The sequence below is a fragment of the Aplosporella prunicola genome, assembly GCF_010093885.1.
Source record: "Aplosporella prunicola CBS 121167 unplaced genomic scaffold K452scaffold_14, whole genome shotgun sequence".
In the NCBI taxonomy this organism is placed as follows: Eukaryota; Fungi; Ascomycota; class Dothideomycetes; order Botryosphaeriales; family Aplosporellaceae; genus Aplosporella; species Aplosporella prunicola.
Window position 1 is genome coordinate 261,857 of NW_022983542.1, and position 18,951 is coordinate 280,807.

The window sequence follows — 18,951 nt, forward strand, 5'->3', positions numbered from 1 at the left end:
CCTACAGCGACGTCGTCGTCGGAGCCCTCGCCGTGTTTGTCCGCCTTCTCGCCCCACATCGCCGCCGTGCCGGACATGGCTTGACGTTTGTACCCGACGACGACGACGAATACCACATCGCTACCCAGCCCCGTCGCACAAGATGGCCTCGTCGCCCGCGCGCACCGTCCTGACCTCGCCGCCCTCGCGTCCCACTCCGCCCGGCCAGCAGACGCCCACGAGTTACCGCCGTCGCGGAGCCTCCACCGACTACGACAACGACTCCGAGAGCGACTCGGACACCTCGCGCGTCACAGCCCTCACCGTGAACAAGCACCAGAGCATCTCCCCGCCCGCCCCAGCTCCGCGGCCCACCGTTACCTCCAATGTCTCGAGCCCGCTGAACGACCTGCCGCTGCGCAACCACTCGCCCGGCACCAATACCCCGCCAGTCCATCTGGGACACCGCCCCCGCCAGCACTCGCAGGGCTTCTTTGAGCCCTCACTTCCCTCGGCCCACCAGACAAACATGCCCAATCTCTCCGCCTCGCAGATTGCGGCACAAACCGCCATGCACGCGAGGTCCGAGGACAGCAATCACAATCGCAATCGCTCCGCGACCATTCCCGAGGGAGGTGTGTCTAACAACAACACCGCCCGCCGTAAGCCCTCGCAGCCCACGCCGCCAGCACCTGAGCTTGGCATGGGCTTGAGGCCCCCCGCTCTGCAGGTGCCTTCGTTCCACCAAATCGACACAGCCGCCGCCCAAAGGGGGCCTGCGAGCGCTGCAGCAAACAGCGTTTTCCCCCGCAGCCCGCTAGCCTCGCCCGGCTTAATGGACCTGGCCCCACGGTCAGCGACTCCGAGCATGTCTGAGGGTCAATACAAGCCGCTGAAGGAAAAGGAAAAATCAAAGATGAAGCTCTTCTCGAAGCCCAAGAGCCTTGGGCTGTCAAAGGACAAAGATGCGCTCAAGAGTGAAAAATACCTCCCCGCTTTGCCTTCTCCCAACAAGCAAGGCCTGTACAGCTCTGGAGCGCATGCTATGAACCAGTCGACGTCGAGTCTAGTAACTCCCAACATACCTAACACTCCTCTCTATTCTTCGGCCAACGCTTCTACGTCCACTCTTCTTCCGATGGAGAGGGTGACTACACACGTAGAGAAGGAAAAGGAAAAGGAAAAGCATCGACATCATTTCCTGTCCCGACAAAAGAATAAGCTGAAGGATGATCATCACAACTTGCCGCTCTCTTCTGCCAGTAGCACGTCAAAGCCAACGGATCCGCATGCCCCACAGCCATTGTACAATTTCGCGGCACCAAATTCACCCGGCCATTCTAGTACCTTTGCGCAGTCTATGAGTGGACTTGATCTTAGGCATGGTGGACGAGCGCTTCGCCAGAAGAAAAAGGAAGAGAAAGCGGCAAATGCGTCTTTGGAGTCTGGCCTCGAGACACCGTACCGTGAGCGGGATCCTTCGTTCCAGCTAGAAAGGGCGGAATGGCCAGGGCCGAACAATTTGGGCACTTCAGCGCCTACGCCCGGCCTTGGTACCCTAGAGACGTCTCAACCTTCTGTAGCAACTTTAAGCGCAATCTTCGGCGTTACAATGATGACGCCCGATGACGCCTGGCCTCTGATCAAGGCCCGAGTGTTGCTGATCTTCGAGGGTCAGGATCCTCGTCCGCCGATCGAAGACTTCAACTCTCTAGTGTCGATGCATCTCAGGCGTTGCATTCAGCGCCAAGCTCCTCATATTGTAGTCGAGGACCTCAACGAACTCCTCTTGACCGGATTTCTCTCTCTCGATCAAACTCTTCGCCATATTCCGGATGATCGTCTTGTTCCCAAACTCGTGGAAGTGTGGGACTTGGTCTTCACCAAAATTCTCCCTTTCATGCAAGCAGTCTTCCTGCCGCTCGATTTGGAATTCAGGGGTGCCGGGATCATGAACCCGCGCGAGGCAGCCGGGTTCTGGGGTGCTTCACTGCCTAAGCGTGACCCCGATGAGGCCGCAGATAACATAAAATCGAAAGCGGTACCCACACTAGGAGAAGAGCTAGAAGTGCGGCGGCTCACGCTCCTCATGTTCCGCGACTCCATCTTCTTGCCACGCCACGACGCCCTCATGGCAATCTTCTCCCGCCTCTCGCTCGAAAACATCAACGCCGGCATCGGCGACCCCTCGTATCTGTCCGAGACGTCAAGCCACCAGACCAGCACGACGACATACACGCACCGGCCCGGCACCAGCATCTCGCTGGGGGCCGACGGCTTCGAGTCCAGCCAAGGCTCGAGCAACATCCTCGACAGCACCAGCACGTCCTTCTCGGCCTCAGCAACCTTCAGTGCAAACACACGCTCGCGCGCGACGTCCAACACCTCCGCCGGCTCGTTCCACTCGCTGCCGACGAACGTGCAGCTCGGCCACGGCCGCTCGCACAGCAACAGCAACGCGACTATGCCGCCGCCGGCGGCGTCATCGGCCGCGTCGGCGCAGCCCATGGATAGCGCTAAGGTCACCGAGACGGTCGCTAAGATGCTGCAGTGCATTAGCGTGCTGAGCAGCATTCGAAGCGGGGACGAGCCGCAGGCTAAGATGGAGAGCTTGAGCCGCGAGCTGAAGTATAACTGGCTAGGGAGGGGGCGGACAGGACGGCAGAGGCAAGGTTTCGTGGGGAGGAAGGGGGTGGGGTTGGGCGCTATGAGCGCGCATAGTCGTGGGTAGGGGGGTGGTGGGATAAAGTTGTTTGTGGCAGAATGGTCCACAACATACAGCGTACGTGAAGAGGTGGGACAAGGAGGCCAAAGGCCGGGCGATGCGTGCGTGCGCGCATGCGCGGCACGGAGAAAAGACGACGGAAGCGCCGCCATCCCCTTCTGCCTTCAGCTGCGCGCCAGCAGGTTCGCGCGCCGCGACGCCGCTTCCTCAGTCCGCCTTCTTCGACTACCTGGAAAGAGCTTGCTCGCTCGCAAATTAGCGGGCGAGAGAGAGCGAAAGAGAGCGTCCCTAGCAGCGGACACTAGAGCGTGGCACGCGCTTGGATTTACGGCAAAGCGGGAGCGGGGGCGGGAGCGCGAACGGGAGCGCGAACGGGAGCGCGAAAGAGCGAAAGAGCAAAAGAGCGAGAGAGAGAGAGAGAGAGCACGAGAGAGAGAGAGAGAGAGAGAGAGCACGAGAGAGAGAGAGAAAGAGAGAAGAGGCAAAGATACCCAGGATCGGCGAGCGAGGTTTTCTGTTTCTGGCGCGCTACGGTGTTGTTTGCTTACCTACATGTTTGCGTTGCTGCTTTATGTCCATTCTGTCTTTTCTTGCTGTGGCTTTTCTTTTGCTTGTCGCCACTACTGTCTGTACAAGTATCTACCCCTGTCTCCTTGTTTGCATGGTTCTGGTTCTGGTTCTGGTTCTGGTTTTTGTTTCTGAAGGGTTGGGTTGGATGGTTGGATGGATGGCTGGATGGCTGAGGGTTTGTCTGACCTGCCCTGTCCGCTTCTTGCTTGTTCTTTCCTCGTCCATCCACGTCTTTGCACGGCTTTGTGGGCTCAGTGTTGCGCCGCTTTGCCTCGCCTGTCGGTCGGTTGCGCTGCCTCGCCGTACAACCCGCCAGCGCCCGCGTGCCGAGACGCGAGTTGCAAGCCGTCGCGTCGATTACACGCTTGTCGGGGCAAGAGGTCAGCTTGGTGGAGCATGCATGGGCGTGATGGCTAGCGGGCTGTGTGGGTGGTTGGAAGTGCATGGATGGATGGACGAGGTGTGGAATGGCGGGCTGGGACAGACGGTTGAACGGAGGGATGGATGGATGGATGGATGGGTGGGTGGGTGGGTGGCGGCATAAGTTTCGAAAAGAAAAATGGAACGGACTGGATTGGGTTTAACAGATCAACTGGACCAGGCCAGGACACTGTGTGGTGCCGTTCACTGGCGAAGAAGGGACACGCATGGTTGCTCTGCCTGCGATGTGACTAGCCTCAAACACCATCGACGTGAGCAAGCATGGATTCATACCAAGAAGCCTGCGCGCATTATCATGTCTACATTACACACTCTCTACCACAAGCACACCCCAACTACCACCCCCTCCTCCCCGTCTCCAAAGGCGTCCCAGCCCCGCTGTTCCTCCCCCGTCCATAACACCCATAATGCACGACCTCGTTATCAGGATAAACCCTAATAGCAGCGCTACCAAACCGCTTGCCACAAACCCGACAATGCCTCTCCTCGCCCACAACGACGCGTCTGTTCTTCCCGCCGCCAACGCCCGCGCTCCCGTTACCGAGCCGCAGCGCAGACTCGACGCCCGCCTTCTCGACGCCCCGCAGCTGGCTAACGATGCGCTCTTCGTTGAGGACTGAGTTGGCGCTGCGGATGCGGCCGCGGAAATACGATTCTAGCTCCTTGACGGGCAGGACCGCGGGGATCAGGTCGAGCGTGCTGGAGGCGGGGAGGCGCGCGCCGTGCTTGCTGAGCAGGGCGAGCGCGGGCGGCCAATTCGCCGTGTGCGGTGGTGGTGGCGTTAGGTACAGTGATAGCAGCGTGTGGTAGATTGACGGCGTCGAGTCTTCGGGATCTTGTGGTGGCGGCGTGTGCGTGGTTTTTGCGATTTTGGGCGGTGTTACGACGCCAGGGACGGGGGCGGAGGTGGCGGCGAGGTAGGTTTGGTTGCAGTAGCTGGGTGAGGTGTTAGTATAGTAATGGTCTGGAGGGATGTGGGACGAACTCTTCTGCTTTGTCATAGTCTTGGACTTGGAAGACATAGATTTGGAGGGCCTGTTTGTGCTGGCCCATCTTGCTGAGCACAATGGCACGAGGCTCGAAGAATTCGGGCTCTATAGTGCATGTTAGATCCGGTCCCCGCGAACGACTTCCAGCTGAATGCTTACCATCTGCCGGCAACGACCTGAATACTCGGGCCTTGTTGTATTGCCTGCTGGTTTTGAGGAACGTCTGTAGCTTATCATGCCATTCGACCCGCTCTTCCGCATTCTTAAAATCACTCTCCTCCTTCTTCAGCCGCTCCAGATACAAGTCGATGATACGTTGGTGATGATCCGGCGACTGGTCGTTGAGTTCATTAATGATGTGTTCCAGATACTGAACCGTGAGGTTAGGGTCGACACGGTCCAAGAAGTCCAGTACACGCTCCCTAGGCAGAGACTCGGCATTCTCCGTGTCCGCGAGGAATATCTCCATTCCCTTCTCCGGATCTACTCGTACAGGCCACTCTGCATATTCGAGTATTAGATCGATCAGGTCGGCCGGCAGCTGTTGCAAATAGGTAATAGTTCGCTCCGGTCCGCGCAAGCTAGTCGAGACATCTTCCTCATCTCCGCCCTGTCCGAATTTCTCGAGCAGCTCCAGTGCCTCGTGGTGCATCTTTTTGCCATGAAGGAAGTCGATGAGATCGATGTACCGTCCACTCTCGTACAACTTCTCCCTAACAACTTCTGGGTCACAAAAGTTGTCAAGGCGGAAAAGAGGACCGGCCATGCCAGGACGGGCCATCATGTAAGCTCGGAACAAGGTGGTGTCAGTAATCTTGGCTACCTTGTGCAAGCGCTCTGCCCAATCAATATCTTCCGTGTTTTCAGGAAGAAGAAGAAATTGTGCGAAAGGAGGTTTGTAGTCCTCGGTTCTTTCTTCCTTCGATGGGAGAGGCTGCTTCAGAGAGCCATCGTAGTTTATGAATTTCTGCAGCTGTGCTCGCGTCTGTGCCAAAAAGCCAAAGAGCGCGGTAACCGCCATGATCAAGTCTTTCCCTTCTACGAAGCCGTCAGCACATTACCCTTAACGTTGAGAAATAAACCTACGCAGTTGTTTTTCTTCGCCGATGTTCTCTGCAGATTTCTTGCCCTTGATGCTTGCTGTGTCCGAATCGACCTTGAGTGACCGGACAGAGCCGGCGTCAGAGTCAGGCCTCTTTGGGTCAGCCCTTAACCTGCCAAACATTGCTCGGGTGAGCGAATTAGTCGCGCTGCCACCGTGCCTGTCCTCGGCATCACTCTTCTCGCCATCAGTAGACTTGTTTTCGTCATGCGAGTCGCTCTCGCTCTCCCCCGACTCTTCGATCATAGACAAGTCACCAGAGATGGATTTGGGATAGAGTGCAACCACCTTCTCCGGTGGGGCGCGAGCATCAGAGAACAGGTCCAGAGCATCTCTGTAGCGTCGCTGTTCAAATAGACTTTGCGCTTTGAGGATTTGAGTATCACGTATCCGTCCATGCTTATCTTTCAAGAGAGTGTCTTCTAGCATGTTCACCAAACTGATGGCTTCGTCAAAGCGAGATTGCGCGACAAGCTCATCAATCTGTGCTTCGTACTCGAGCGCACTCATGCGCCAAATGCACCGGTCACTGGAGACAAGGAATCCCTTCCCAGCGTGCGCTAAGCTGATGTTTGGTTGAGGGACATGCAAATATGCCGCGTTGGGTAGGTTGATTGTCTGCAACAAAGACAACGTGTCCGGGTTACGCACTTCAAGCGCTCCCTTTGCTGGTGGTTGAAGGGCGAGCATGTAGGGATACGAATAGCCTAATGCTTCAGGAGCAGAGGCCCACGGGATCTGGCGTCTCTCAAGCGCCTTTCCATCCGTGTCAATGAACAGCGTATTGACATCCTTGGCTAAGAGCATTTCCCCTTCGGAAAGCTTAGTGGCCATAGGCTTTGGCACCCAGCTTCCCATACCCATATAGCCCATACCAGACGAAGTTACGGCACCAAACCGGGTTCCTTGTTGTCCAGAGGCGTCGCTCAGCGTTCCGGGCTTGACGATATCCGTGATTACTTGGCTCTCAATATCGACCATGACGAATCCAGGGTCCATGCCTACTACCAGTTTTGTTCCGCTCGCCCATGTGAGTGATTTTACTGCTGCAGGTAACGTAATCTCCGCAGTCTCCTCCGAAAGCTCCATATCTTGCCATGACCACAGTATTATCCTCCGCTTGACAGCGACCGCCAGGCGCGACACGATGGACGGGATGCCGGTGCTTGCATCTTTGACGATGTTGGAGGTGACGACGAAAGAAGTGGCCCCCCTAGTCTTCTCAAGGCGCTCTTGTAGAGTGTAACTTTGTAGGTCGTGGATGGAAACATAACTGTCGCTCAAGGACACCAGGATATTGGCCTCTTTGATTATGGCAAGCTGCTGGATAGGTCTCCGTGAGAACTTTTCAACCTCACGCAGTAAGTCGGCGGGGCGCTGCTTTGGCTTGGGAACCTCTTCGCTGTCATCGGCGGTCTCGGGCTGGGCGGTGGGGTCGGGCTCGTCATTGACCTCGTTTATTCTGTAGATGCGCAGATAGCCAGTGTGTAGACCGACCAAGAGCCTGTCGCCTGAGAGCCGTCAGTGAGCCTACTTGTAAGTGCCTGGATACTGGGGAAATACCGTATGCAAGAATCGACTCGATCCTTGACTTGTCGCGCTGTTTGAGCTCGACGATGGGACGAGCCGTGAAGGCCGACAGCATGCTCATTTCTGCTGTCGCCTGGCAGATTGGAAGCAGCGCGCAGTCAACGCGACTAGGAATTCATCTGGGTGGGGACACGGCGAGTGTTGTTGTTAAAGGCAGGAACCTCGTTGGAGCTCACGCGCGGTGACGAGGGCCGCCGCCGATCCCTGACCACGTCCACCTTCTGTCCGCCCGCCTCCAACACCGCGGGGTCAGAAAACATCCCAATTGCCGACCGGACAGAAGTTCAGCACACGAAAAAATCTCAATGTCATCATTCAATGACTGGTTCCAGCTCCATGCCGAGGTCCATGCCGTTGCAAATCGGCCACGATTAACTGCTCAACCGACCTCGCTCCGCAAATCACCGCCGCACGCACCTCCGAACCCACCTCTTGATTTCTGCCACCACCATCCATTGCCACTCACTTCGCTGGGAACGGGGGTCATGCTCAATCATGGACCAGCCTGAAGTTCATAGCCATCGAACAAAGACTGCTCTTCCGGCTATGTTGACCATGGTCCGGTAACCGTCTGTGTTCGCCGCATTTCGCCAAGACTGCGCGCGTTTACCAAGACATGGTGTCTCAATCGGGTGCAATGGGCCTATGATGTCCTTTTTCAGAAAGACTCGACCTCGAGCCCGAACCACTAGTATCGAGTGCCTGCTAACCATGCAGCACAACATGGAACCTTCGGGGTTAAACTACAGTTATATTCTCAAGAAACTTCGAATATTTGTCGACGGGCTAGTTGCGATCATTTAAATTACCTCTCTCGCAACAGACATATGCTTCACTGATCCAAGGCGTAATGGAGTGTAAGCTGCATAATGCCTCATGTCTCAGACTCCCGTTTTCTAGAATCACTGTCACTATCCGCAAGCACTCAGTCGGTTGCGATTGGCCGCTTCGCATGTCCCTTCCCGTAGCCTCAAAAACATACAAACATAGCAAGAACGACCCTTCGTCTGTATTTTACCTTGGCAGCTTCGCTCACGTTCTGGATTTACTTTACATCGTGTAATCACCGCTGCATCTCTCCATCACTTGTCATCATGCCTCAAGGAATGGATGGAAGGACTCTGATCCTATGGGATCTGACCGTTTCCTTGATTATCATCTCCTCTGTCTTTATGCTCGCGCGTCTCTACGTACGGTTCTTCATGATCAGAAATCCAGGTCCGGATGATGCTTTGGCAGTGATTGCTTGGGTGAGTTCTTCTCACTCGTTTGCTACTTTGAGACCTAACAACCAAGTTTCGTATAGATCTTCCTCCTTGGACAAACGTCTTGCGAACTCGCTGGTGAGTCCGACATGGACTATAGTCATGTCAAGGGCCCGCCATTAATCCGGCCCTGTAAGAAACCTACAACGGCTCTGGCAAGAACATATGGGAGGTACCACCAAACGAGGTCCATACCTACTTCGCTGTATGTGGTCTGTGTCAGAGGAAAGACTTGAACACTGACCATGATCGAAAGCTTCTCGCGACCCAACAATTACTGTACTTTTTGGGAACAGGATTCGTCCGCCTATCGATTGATGCTGTCATGCTTCGCTTGACCAAGGATAGTAAGTTGTTACATCTGCCGCTGTTTACATCGTCGAAACCCGAACACCAGCCATTCGATACTATAATGTGAACCTGCCCTAAGACAAACAACTTACTATGTGGTCGAGGAACATCTGACAACTATCTAGGAAATTTCCTTGTACTAATCTATAGCGTGGGAGTTGGTATCGCTGTCCTTACCCTCATCTCATTTTGCATCGTCTTGTTTGAATGCGATCCAATTGGGTAAGTTGCTTCCGGAGCATGTGGGATTTTATGTTTACATTGGCAGAGATCTATGGGACAAGGCATCGGGACACGCGAATTGCATGTCAATTGAACACGAGGAGAGGCTGGTCTTCGTTCATGGTAACATCCACTCTTTCGCATAATCACAGGATAAACTGACGTAGTTCGTAGCCGGGTTTGGAGTATTATTCGATTGTATTCTGCTGCTCATGCCAATGTGGCTGCTATACAAGGGGTTGAAGTTCGACATTCGCGCCGTTCGCGTCGGACTTACCTTTGCAGTCGGTCAGCAGTCTATCCAGAACGAATGAGATTACGTTCGCTTATATCATACAGGCATCTTCACGATAGTGACTGGTATTATACGGTTGGTTGGTATGTATGCAACCACTTGGTTATTTTCATGACACTGACGTTTTGAAGCAATCATGAGATATCAAATAGACGTCAATACGTAAGTCCGAAAGCACTTTCGCGTTCATGTCAAAAGCCAGCCGGGTTACGGACAAAGTCAATCTAAAAATACCCACCAATACTAACCACATCCCAGGACCTACACGGCGACCTACATCGGCGTATGGACGCACTGCGAAGGCCACTGCGGCCTCTGGGTAGCCTGCTTCCCCGCGCTGCTGCCTCTCTTCCGCAAAGCCGGGCACGCCCTAGGCCTCGCCACGCGCGCAGTCAGCAGCAAGCTCAGCATGGCCAAAGAATCCAACGAAGCAGCAGGCACCGCCCCGGGAGCGACGTCTCTCAACGCATCCGCGCTCTCCCCCGTCTCCTTCACGACGTTCCTGCCCGACTGGCCCTCGGGCTCCAGCTCCAGCGACGCGCACCCATACCACTACAGCACGGAAGCCTACGCCAGCAATATTACAACAGCAGCAGGAGCAGCAGGCGCCGCGCCCTCAGGCCTGCACACCCCGCTCCAGCCCCCCTCGCGCAAGACGTCGAGCGTGGCGCTCCCGCCCGACCTGCACACCCCGGCAGACATACCAGCGCGATGGACGACGACGGTCAGCGGGCCCCGCGAACCCAGCCTGCCCGGGAGCATGGGCGGAGGTGGCGGCGACGACGACGACGACACGGACAGCGGCGCCCCGGCGCCCGAGGACGATGTCCCCGAGGCGGGGATCCGCATGACGCGCGTGGTGCGCCAGTACAGTGAGGTTGTGTCCGCTCGCTATGATCCGGCGCTGGAGGACGTGAGGGACTGCTTGAGGGCTTGGGAGACGCAGCAGCCGTCGAGTGTGAGGCCGGGGTTTAGTAGGCAGAGGAGCGGGTTTGGGTCGTAGTGTTGGTAGGTATGGTTGGTGCTTAGTAGGTAATACGCATGCACACGAATATGGAAATCGTTCCGCCCACTCAGTCATTCATTCACTCGCCCTCCCATGCCCATGCCACACGCACGCACGGCCCTCTCTTCCGCGCCTGAGCTCTGCGCTCGACGTCTCATTGGCTGGTGGATTCGAGATTTTACCCCTACGTTCGAGGCTGCAGGAACTGGAGTTGCCGGTTTGGGATGTAGGAGTTTAAGCTTAGATATGGGCTGTGTGGTATGGTGGTATTTTTCGCTCGGCCGTACGCAGTGAGTGAGTGATTGACTGAAGCACTTCTTATATCCTGCCAAAGAGCAAACAAACACGCCGATAAGCTAAACGCCTAGCTAGGTAAAAGCCGCGCCTATGCAGCCTCGTCCCTCGTCTCACGCAGCCTCGCCCCTCGTCTCGCCAAACTTCTTCCCCCGCTCCCGCCTCAGCCGCGCCAACGTCGCCTTCCCAGCCCTACTCTCATTCGCGCGCCCCAGCTCCCTGCTCACCCACTCCCCCGCGCTAGCCAACTCCTCCATATCGACACCCGTGCGCAGGCCCAAGCTCTCAAAAAGCCTCACCACGTCCTCAGTCGCCACGTTCCCCGTCGCGCCCGGGCTAAACGGACACCCGCCCAGCCCCGCAACCGCGGCGTCGAACTCGCGCACGCCGGCCTCGAGCCCCACGACGGCATTCACGAGCGCCTGGCCGTACGTGTCGTGGAAGTGCAGCGCGAGGTCGCCCATGTCGACGCCGGCGGCGGCGAGCGTCTTGAGCAGTTCGCGCGTGCGCGGTGCCGTGCCCATCCCTGTCGTGTCCGCGATGGAGATGGTGTCGGCGCCCATTTCGAGCAGGTTCACGGCGAGGGCGGCGACGGCGTGCGGGTCCACGTCGGGCCCTTCGTAGGGGCAGCCTAGCGCGACGGAGATGTAGGCTCGTACGCGGAGGTTGTGTGAGCGTGCGCGCGCGATTAGCGGCGTGAATCGTTGCAGCGATTCCGCGATGCTGCAGTTTGTGTTTTTTTGCGTGAAGGTCTCGGTCGCGGCGGTGAAGATCGAGAGCTCGATGGTTGGGGGGGAGGTGCTGGAGCCCGTGGGGCCTGAGGGCTCGGTGTTGGGGGCTTGGGAGGAGGACGACGACGACTTGACCTCGTGCAGGGCGTGGGCGCTGTAGACGTCGAGGAAATTGTCGAGGCCCTTTTCATTCGGCAGCAGGAACTGGTAGGTGACGGGGAGGGCAGACGGTGGCGGGTGGTTGAGGACGTGGTTGAGGATTTCCGAGGAATTGGCCATCTGCGCGCATGCATGAGCACCACGTTAGTCGCGTCGTGCGGTTTTGGTTACCTGCGGCGTCCATTTGGGGCTGACGAAGCTGCCGGCTTCGATGGTCTGCAGCCCCGTGCGTGCTAGGCGCTCGACCAGCTCGATCTTCGTGTCTAGCGGTATCGTCTGCTTCTCGTTCTGCAGGCCGTCGCGCGGCCCGACCTCGACGATGCGGACATGGTCGTTGATGGGGCGCGTGTTGGTGGTGGTGGTGGTGGTGGCGGTGGCGAGGGAGCGCCAGCAGACGGGACGGACGGCGGTGCGGGCCAGACGGGCACAGGCGCGTTTCTGGAGGAAGGACATGGTGAGGGACATGATGTTTATTTGGAGTGGCACTTGGTGGTATGAGAGGGATGTGGGGTAAGGCCCGAGTGCCGGTAGGGCTGAGCGTGCTGGAATGTTCGCAGGCGCGTGCTGCTAAATACATCCCGGCCAGAATTATACCCGTACAGAAAAGTCACACTCAGACACACGCCACCACCCGCCATGGAAGACGACCGCGACGCCACCAATCTGGGCCCCACGCCCGCCGAAGAGCTCGATCGCGAGCAGAATGTCGCCCCCAAACAGCCCAAGAAGCGCTTCGTGGGCAGAAAGGCCGCCGAGAGCGCTCGCGCAAAGGCAGATCCCAACGCCAACATCGAGGACAGCAGCGCCATACAGGGTAAGAAGGCTTCGCGACAAACACGTACTGCATGCTGAGGCCCACCGACAGTCGCGCAGCCCCGCCGCTCCGCCCGCGCTTTAAACAACATCCCCGCCGACATTCTCGACGACGCCGACATCAACGCCGCCATCGCCCTGCTCCCCGCCAACTACAACTTCGAGATCCACAAGACGATCCACCGCATCCGCTCGCACGGGCACAAGTCAGTCGCGCTGCAGTTTCCCGAGGGCCTGCTCCTCTTCGCCACGACCATCTCGGACATCCTGACGCAGTTCTGCCCAAACATCACCACCATCATCATGGGCGACGTGACGTACGGCGCGTGCTGCATCGACGACTTCACCGCCCGCGCCCTCGGCTGCGACCTGCTGGTGCACTACGCGCACAGCTGCCTGATCCCCGTCGCCGTCACCAACATCGCCACGCTGTACGTCTTCGTCGCCATCGGCATCGACACGCAGCACCTACTCGACACAATCCAGCGCAACTTTGCGCCGGGCAAGACGATCGCCATGGTGGGCACGATCCAGTTCAACGCAACCGTACACGGCCTAGCACCACAGCTACGGCGCGAGGGCTACGGCGTCCTAGTCCCGCAAATCGCACCGCTCTCCAAAGGCGAGATCCTCGGCTGCACGTCACCCCAGATCGCGGTCAAGAGCAGCAGCAGCGCTGCGGCCGACGACCCCAACGCCGCAGACCTGCTGCTCTACATCGGCGACGGCCGCTTCCACCTCGAGTCGGCGCAGATCCACAACCCCGCGCTGCCGTCCTACCGCTACGACCCCTACAGCCGCCGCCTCACGCACGAGACGTACGCCCACGACGAGCTGTACGCCCTGCGCCGCTCGGCCATCCTCGCCGCCCGCAAGGCCAGGAAATGGGGCTTGATTCTGGGCGCGCTGGGCCGGCAGGGAAATCCCCACACCCTCACGCTGCTGGAGCAGCATCTTCGCCGCCGCGGCATCCCCTGCATCAAGCTCCTGCTCAGCGAGATCTTCCCCGGAAAGCTGCAGCTGATGAGCGCAGCCGGAGGCGGAGCCAAGGCCGGTAAGGCCGAGGCCGGAGATGAGGCAGACAGCGACGACAGCGACGGCGGCGTCGAGGCCTGGGTGCAGATTGCGTGCCCGCGCCTCAGCATCGACTGGGGCTACGCGTTCCCGCGGCCGCTGCTGAGCCCGTACGAGGCGCTGGTGGCGCTGGGGGTGCGCGAGGCGGGATGGATGGTCGAGGGCGATGACGTGGAGCCCCGCGGGTCGTATCCCATGGACTTTTATGCTAAGGAGGGGTTGGGGCGGACGACGGAGGCGATGGTCGGGGTGGGGGCGTGAGTGGGGGTGAAGGAGGGGTGCTGCCTGGACTGGCTTTTTGCTGTGCCACTACCTACTGCCACCGCTGCTGTCATTGCTGTCGTCGTCTTGGTCGTCGTCCTGTCCTGTCTACGCGAAATACTACATCCGCAAAAATGGCATTCGCGGCCCAGCCCATCACGCGCGAGAAAAGACAGACAAACGGCAGACAAACGGCAGGACTAAAAACCGCGAGAAGCGCCGCGCCGTACATCCGACGCACGAAAGATCTTAACGATGTTACGTACATACAAACAAACAAGCATACACACATACACACTTCAGGGACACACAAGTCCAAACCTAAAACCCAATCTAAATAGGTACCTACCTAGGCACGCACTGTGTCTATTATTACCTTACTCTATACACACACCCCTTACCCCCTACTCACTCCCCTCCCCATCCTCTTTATAGCTGACCCGGCCCCCCCTCTTCGCTCTTGCGCTCCTCCGCCCCGCCCCCGCGTTCCGTGCCGGTACATCTACGTCCATGCCATCGGAAGCAGAGCCAGAGTCTATATCCAGCAGCTCGGCGTCCAGGTCGGCGTTCTCTGAGCTTTCTGCTGCTTCTTCTTCTTCTTCTTCTTCCTCACTCTCTTCTACTTTCGCCTTTGTCTTCCCTTTCGCCTTCGCCTTCGATTTCGTCGTAGGCGCTTTCTTCGCCTTTGCTGGCGCAGCAGTTTCTTTCCCAGCCGGGGCACGGCGGCGTTTTGCTTTCGTGCTCGTCACTTCAGGCGCCTCGCCCTCTTCGCCGTCTTCTCCGTCCTCTTCACCCCCCGCAGCTCCCGCGGCCTTCTCCGCCTCCGCGGCCTTCTCGGCCTCGGCCTTGGCCTTGCGCTTCTGCGCCGGCGTCAGCTTGGCGCTCGTGGTTGCCGCTTTGGGCGCTATCACGCGCTTGGCGGGGCGCAGCCAGTCCTCCATGCCTGGGGGCCAGTAGACGCGGCAGTCGGGGCCGCCCATGCCGACGTCTTCATTAGGCACAACAACCACTTGCGCAGGCTCTGCGTCTGGCTCTGGCTCTGCTGCCTCGTCTTCTTCGGCTGCGGCTCCTTTCTTAGATTTACGTTTCGGCGCAGCTTTTTTGGCCACGGGCCGCGGCCGGTTGTCGTCGCTGCGCACGTGCGGGATCATGTCGTTGAACCTGTCCCAGCCCGGCAGCCGGAAGTTGCGCATGAGTTCGAAGACGGCCTGTTCCTTGTCCTTGGCCTCGATCATGAGGTCCATGGTATCAGGGCAAGGGGGCAGGGTCGCGGGGCGGGGGTTATGTTTACGGCGCTGGGTGGGGGTGATGGCTGCGGGGGTCGGCTCCGAGTAGTGCATTTTCTGGGTAATGCCCTTTCTAGTCCAGGTTTCGGTAATCGCGGGGAACAGCGCGCGGATGTCTTCCGTCCCCTCCCGCAGCTGCGTCTTGTCGAACAGGATGTTGTGGTGGTGGAAGTCGAGCACGAGCGGTATGTCCAGCTCCTGGCAGATGGGCAGCAGGTCGTGGACGTGCCAGCTGACGTCGTCGTTCTCGAGCACGAGCCGCCGCTTTATGGCGGGTGAGAGGCGCGCGTAGTTGGCTTTGAAGCGGGCGATGGTCGCGGCTTTGTCGTTGAAGACGCCGCCTAGGTGCAGGATCATTACTGCGTCGCGGTCTTGTTGCGGCGGCAGCTTCAGCAGCGATAGCATCTCTTCGTGGTAGATGAGGTCGCGGATCGCGTTGTCGATGACAGATTGGCGGGGCGAGCCGAGTTGCGTGAACTAGGGCCGCGCTGGGGTGTTAGCATATACCTATCTATGCGATGGGGGGTGGGTGGGCGTCTTCAGTGCCTTCCACTGCGTACTTACCTGCCCCGGATGCGTCGTCACACGATGCCCCAACTCGGCAATCACCTTCCCCGCCTCCGCCAGCACGTCCGCAGCAAATGGCGCAAGCGTATACCCGTACTCCTCATGGCTAGCAAAGGGGAACATCTCGCTGCTCAGGCGCATGAACTTGATGCCATAGCGGTCATTCCAGCGCACCATCTTGATAATATCTCTCGCGTTCGCCAGCCCCAGACTCTGCACATAGGCCTGCCCGCGCGCCTCATCTGCCGGCTGTTCCCTGTCGGGGCGGTTCTTGGTCGCGTGCTCTGGCTGCGAGGGGTCCTTGAGCGGGTGCCGGTGCTCGAGGATCGAGGCGATGCGGCAGGTGCGCGAACTGAAGACCGGCGGGGTCGAGAAGCGGAGGTATGTGTTTAGGCAGGCCTGGGAAGTGCGTTAGTGTGTGTGCTGCTCTTCGCCCACTGGCGCCTACGCGCAGTCTTTTGGTGGATAGGTAGAGGAGACTCACGTAGCCCAGCCGCCCCTTCCACGGCAGCGGCAAGTAATCGCTGTGAACCGGCGGCGGTCGGCTCAACGCTATGCGCACCGCCTCCTCCTCATCGGCCTCCATGCCCGCCTCAGCCTCCGCTTCCAGCTCCCCTGCCAACACGCCCTCCGCGCCCTTCATGTCCTCCTCCTCTTCCTCAACCTTAACACCCGCTTTCCCCTTCGCCTTCGCCGTCGCCTTCCCGTTACCCTTCCCCTTCCCCTTCCCTTTCACTCCCCCCTCCATTTCTTCTCCCTCTCCCTCTCCCCCTCCGGCCCCCCGCTCCACCGCCACCCCCACAATCCCAGCACTCGCGTCCCCATCCGGCGACGCGCGCAGCGCCTCCGCTGAATCCACAACTTGCGGATTAGTGTCTGGATTCGCGTCTGTGCTGGCGCGCGCAGCTGTGGCGCGCGAAGACGCAGCTCTGCGCGCGGAGGAGGCGGTGGTGGGCACGGGCACGGGCGTGATGCGCTTTGCGGGGGGCGGGGAGGCGGCGAGGGCGCCGGCGGAGGGGTCTGCGGTCGAGGCTTTGCGTTTGGCGGCCATGGTTATTGATGGGGCGACGGTAGTGAGGAGGGTGGAGAGAACGTGGGTTGCGCGCGCGGTGCTGGTGTTGATGCTGCTGGTGCTGGGGCGCGGGGTCCTTGTCGTTGTTGCTGCTAGGCGTAGGCGGGTCAGGAACATCGATACCTATCGATGGGTGCGGAGGTTACACGCGCGCGTGGGGTGCGATGGATGGGTGGGTAGGTAGGTGGTATGCGAGGGCGCCGTCTTCGTCCATGCGCAAGAACGGAATGGGTAGAGTAGAACAAAGCAAGCTGCGATATTCCTTGATAGGTAGTAGTAGCAGACAGCTAGAAAGCATCAAGCAACAAGCAGCAGCAGCAGCACTACCACTACCACCACTATCATCGCCGCCACCTATCCATCCATGATCTCACGCTCGTCCTGGCTGCTGCTGCTCCTGCTGCTCATTCTCTCCCTCCTTCCCCCTTCCACACAATCGATGACGCCTCGCACTCAGCCCTCGCCACCACGATCTCCCGCGAATCTGAATCTGCCGGAAATCTGATCTCTGATCTGCGATCGACGTCATGAACCGCGGTCTGTGCGGCGCGGGCGTCAAAGCCGTCAAACCTGTCAATCACCACCACTAAGTCAAAAAATCAAAGGGAAGGAAAACAACTCAACGAGGGGCGGGAAAGAGGGAAAAGGGTAGATGAGAGGGGCGGCTTGCTCCCTCATCTCCCCCACCTCTTCCTCCTTCTCCTAAACCTGGAAGCGATCTCGCACCCGAAATCGGTGCCAACCCTCCCCCTCCGCGCTCGCGAGCTCGATCGTGCTCGCGCGTCTTGGCTCTTGGCTCGACCCCTCCCCCCTCGTGGGGACACGCAGCGGCCAAGACTCGAGCACTCGCTGGAGATAGTCTTACATAGTAGCTCCTTGCATGGTGTGCTGGCGGTGTCGGAGGCAGAGCCAGAACCCTGCGGCGGCGAAGGGCTGCTCAACACGGCGGCCGCGGAGTCTCGACCAGCTTTGCGGTGGGGGCCTCTGCGCCGCCGGCTTTCTGCGAGAAGGAGTCAGAGTCGCTGTACGTAGTACCTACCTAGTTAGTGTGGCAAGGACGCTGCAAAGGAAGGATGGATGCGTGGATGCGACAGATGGGTCTCCCTCTCGCTCGTGCGGCAGCGGCGTGCGGAGGATGGACCTGCTCCGTACCCCTCCACCCCTCCTCGTCCTCCTTGCGCCCTCCTACCCACCACATTGGTGGCCTTGTAGGAACCAATGGGTCTTGCGAGGACGAAGCCAAGAGAATCCCCAATTGCGTGCCTGAATCCTTCAGCCTTCTCGACCACTGCCGACGGCTTTCGGCAGCCTACCCAAGGTACCTTGGGCCTCGCCTCGGTGCCGCGACAGCTGCGACTGCGAGCTAGCGGGGCTCCGACGTGGTAGATAGTTACTGCGGAGGGAAGGCGAATCCCGCGGCGAGAGCCTTCTGTGATCGATGCGATGCGTTGACTCGATACCTAGTCGATGCGCTGCGATGGCGATGGCGATGTGTCTGTCTGGCTTCGAGATCGAGACCTCCAGCTTGGTCTTTGGGGTCTTGCTTGGTTGGTCCTTACTCGATGCCCACCCACGATGCCTAGGTAAACACACACACTCGCGCGCGCGCACGCAAGTCGCAGGTCGCAGGAAGGAAGAAGCAAGCCAGCCAGCAGCGAGAAGCACCCACAACCCACCCACAGTAGTGCACAGTCTGCAGCCCCCTTCGCGAGCGACTCCCTTTCTCACTCCCTTTCCCCTCCCCCTCCCTCGACCTCAGCGGCAGCACGCAAGTTGCCAGCTCCAAGCTCCAAGCGAGCAAGCGCTCAAGCAAGCGCTGACACGCACACGCACACGCACACTGCCACCCTACGTGTACATACCCCGTACGCCGTACAGCGTACCTTTTCCGCGCACTTAACACTCGCAACCCCGACCACACGCACGCACGCAATCCGCAAACCTCCGCCCCCCAACGCCGGAGGCCTCCGTCCTCCGTACCCATAGACCGTAGGCCTCCACAACCCCAATCGCAGCAGCAGCAGGTAGGTGGAGTCATGCGCGCTGCGCAAAAAAAAAAAAAAAAAAAAAAAAATTAGCCAAGTAAAAGTACAAAACAAAAAATTACAGTGTATACTGCAGGAGGGAAACTAGTCCCCTCTCAGGACTAGTCTCTAATT

The 18,951-nt window shown here is 58.7% G+C and overlaps 8 protein-coding genes across 8 annotated transcripts; 5 read left to right on the forward strand and 3 right to left on the reverse strand.

Annotated features, from left to right (window-relative positions):
- Positions 1-142: 142 nt before the first annotated feature.
- K452DRAFT_309052 (uncharacterized protein) lies at positions 143-2,710 on the forward strand (the record flags this gene model as incomplete). Its single annotated transcript, XM_033543218.1, has 1 exon — positions 143-2,710. The coding sequence occupies one exon, from the start codon at positions 143-145 to the stop codon at positions 2,708-2,710; it is 2,568 nt and encodes an 855-aa protein (XP_033396979.1).
- A 1,238-nt stretch (positions 2,711-3,948) lies between these two features.
- Positions 3,949-7,488, reverse strand: K452DRAFT_251053 (uncharacterized protein). Its single transcript, XM_033538195.1, has 5 exons — positions 7,370-7,488; positions 5,791-7,317; positions 4,864-5,742; positions 4,701-4,809; positions 3,949-4,651 (listed from the first exon to the last, which is right to left on the reverse strand). The coding sequence occupies exons 1-5, from the start codon at positions 7,455-7,457 to the stop codon at positions 4,051-4,053; spliced, it is 3,204 nt and encodes a 1,067-aa protein (XP_033396980.1). The 5' UTR covers positions 7,458-7,488; the 3' UTR covers positions 3,949-4,050.
- Positions 7,489-7,638: 150 nt separating this feature from the next.
- K452DRAFT_287971 (uncharacterized protein) lies at positions 7,639-8,010 on the forward strand. Its single transcript, XM_033540570.1, has one exon. It carries the CDS (start codon positions 7,702-7,704, stop codon positions 7,903-7,905), a length of 204 nt encoding a protein of 67 aa, XP_033396981.1. The 5' UTR covers positions 7,639-7,701; the 3' UTR covers positions 7,906-8,010.
- A 409-nt stretch (positions 8,011-8,419) lies between these two features.
- Positions 8,420-10,599, forward strand: K452DRAFT_318920 (uncharacterized protein). Its single transcript, XM_033544199.1, has 10 exons — positions 8,420-8,646; positions 8,703-8,739; positions 8,799-8,866; positions 8,918-9,008; positions 9,138-9,234; positions 9,281-9,357; positions 9,409-9,522; positions 9,574-9,612; positions 9,661-9,691; positions 9,788-10,599. The coding sequence occupies exons 1-10, from the start codon at positions 8,491-8,493 to the stop codon at positions 10,530-10,532; spliced, it is 1,455 nt and encodes a 484-aa protein (XP_033396982.1). The 5' UTR covers positions 8,420-8,490; the 3' UTR covers positions 10,533-10,599.
- A 157-nt stretch (positions 10,600-10,756) lies between these two features.
- On the reverse strand, positions 10,757-12,194 carry K452DRAFT_351417 (uncharacterized protein). The gene is made up of 2 exons (XM_033545716.1): positions 11,891-12,194; positions 10,757-11,839 (listed from the first exon to the last, which is right to left on the reverse strand). The coding sequence occupies exons 1-2, from the start codon at positions 12,182-12,184 to the stop codon at positions 10,943-10,945; spliced, it is 1,191 nt and encodes a 396-aa protein (XP_033396983.1). The 5' UTR covers positions 12,185-12,194; the 3' UTR covers positions 10,757-10,942.
- Positions 12,195-12,355: 161 nt separating this feature from the next.
- On the forward strand, positions 12,356-13,867 carry K452DRAFT_228739 (uncharacterized protein; the record flags this gene model as incomplete). Its single annotated transcript, XM_033536985.1, has 2 exons — positions 12,356-12,533; positions 12,585-13,867. The coding sequence occupies 2 exons, from the start codon at positions 12,356-12,358 to the stop codon at positions 13,865-13,867; spliced, it is 1,461 nt and encodes a 486-aa protein (XP_033396984.1).
- Positions 13,868-14,271: 404 nt separating this feature from the next.
- On the reverse strand, positions 14,272-16,771 carry K452DRAFT_298667 (uncharacterized protein; the record flags this gene model as incomplete). The annotated part of the gene is made up of 3 exons (XM_033542138.1): positions 14,272-15,630; positions 15,718-16,119; positions 16,205-16,771. The coding sequence occupies 3 exons, from the start codon at positions 16,769-16,771 to the stop codon at positions 14,272-14,274; spliced, it is 2,328 nt and encodes a 775-aa protein (XP_033396985.1).
- A 1,334-nt stretch (positions 16,772-18,105) lies between these two features.
- Positions 18,106-18,775, forward strand: K452DRAFT_287978 (uncharacterized protein). The gene has a single exon (XM_033540571.1). It carries the CDS (start codon positions 18,270-18,272, stop codon positions 18,690-18,692), a length of 423 nt encoding a protein of 140 aa, XP_033396986.1. The 5' UTR covers positions 18,106-18,269; the 3' UTR covers positions 18,693-18,775.
- Positions 18,776-18,951: the final 176 nt, after the last annotated feature.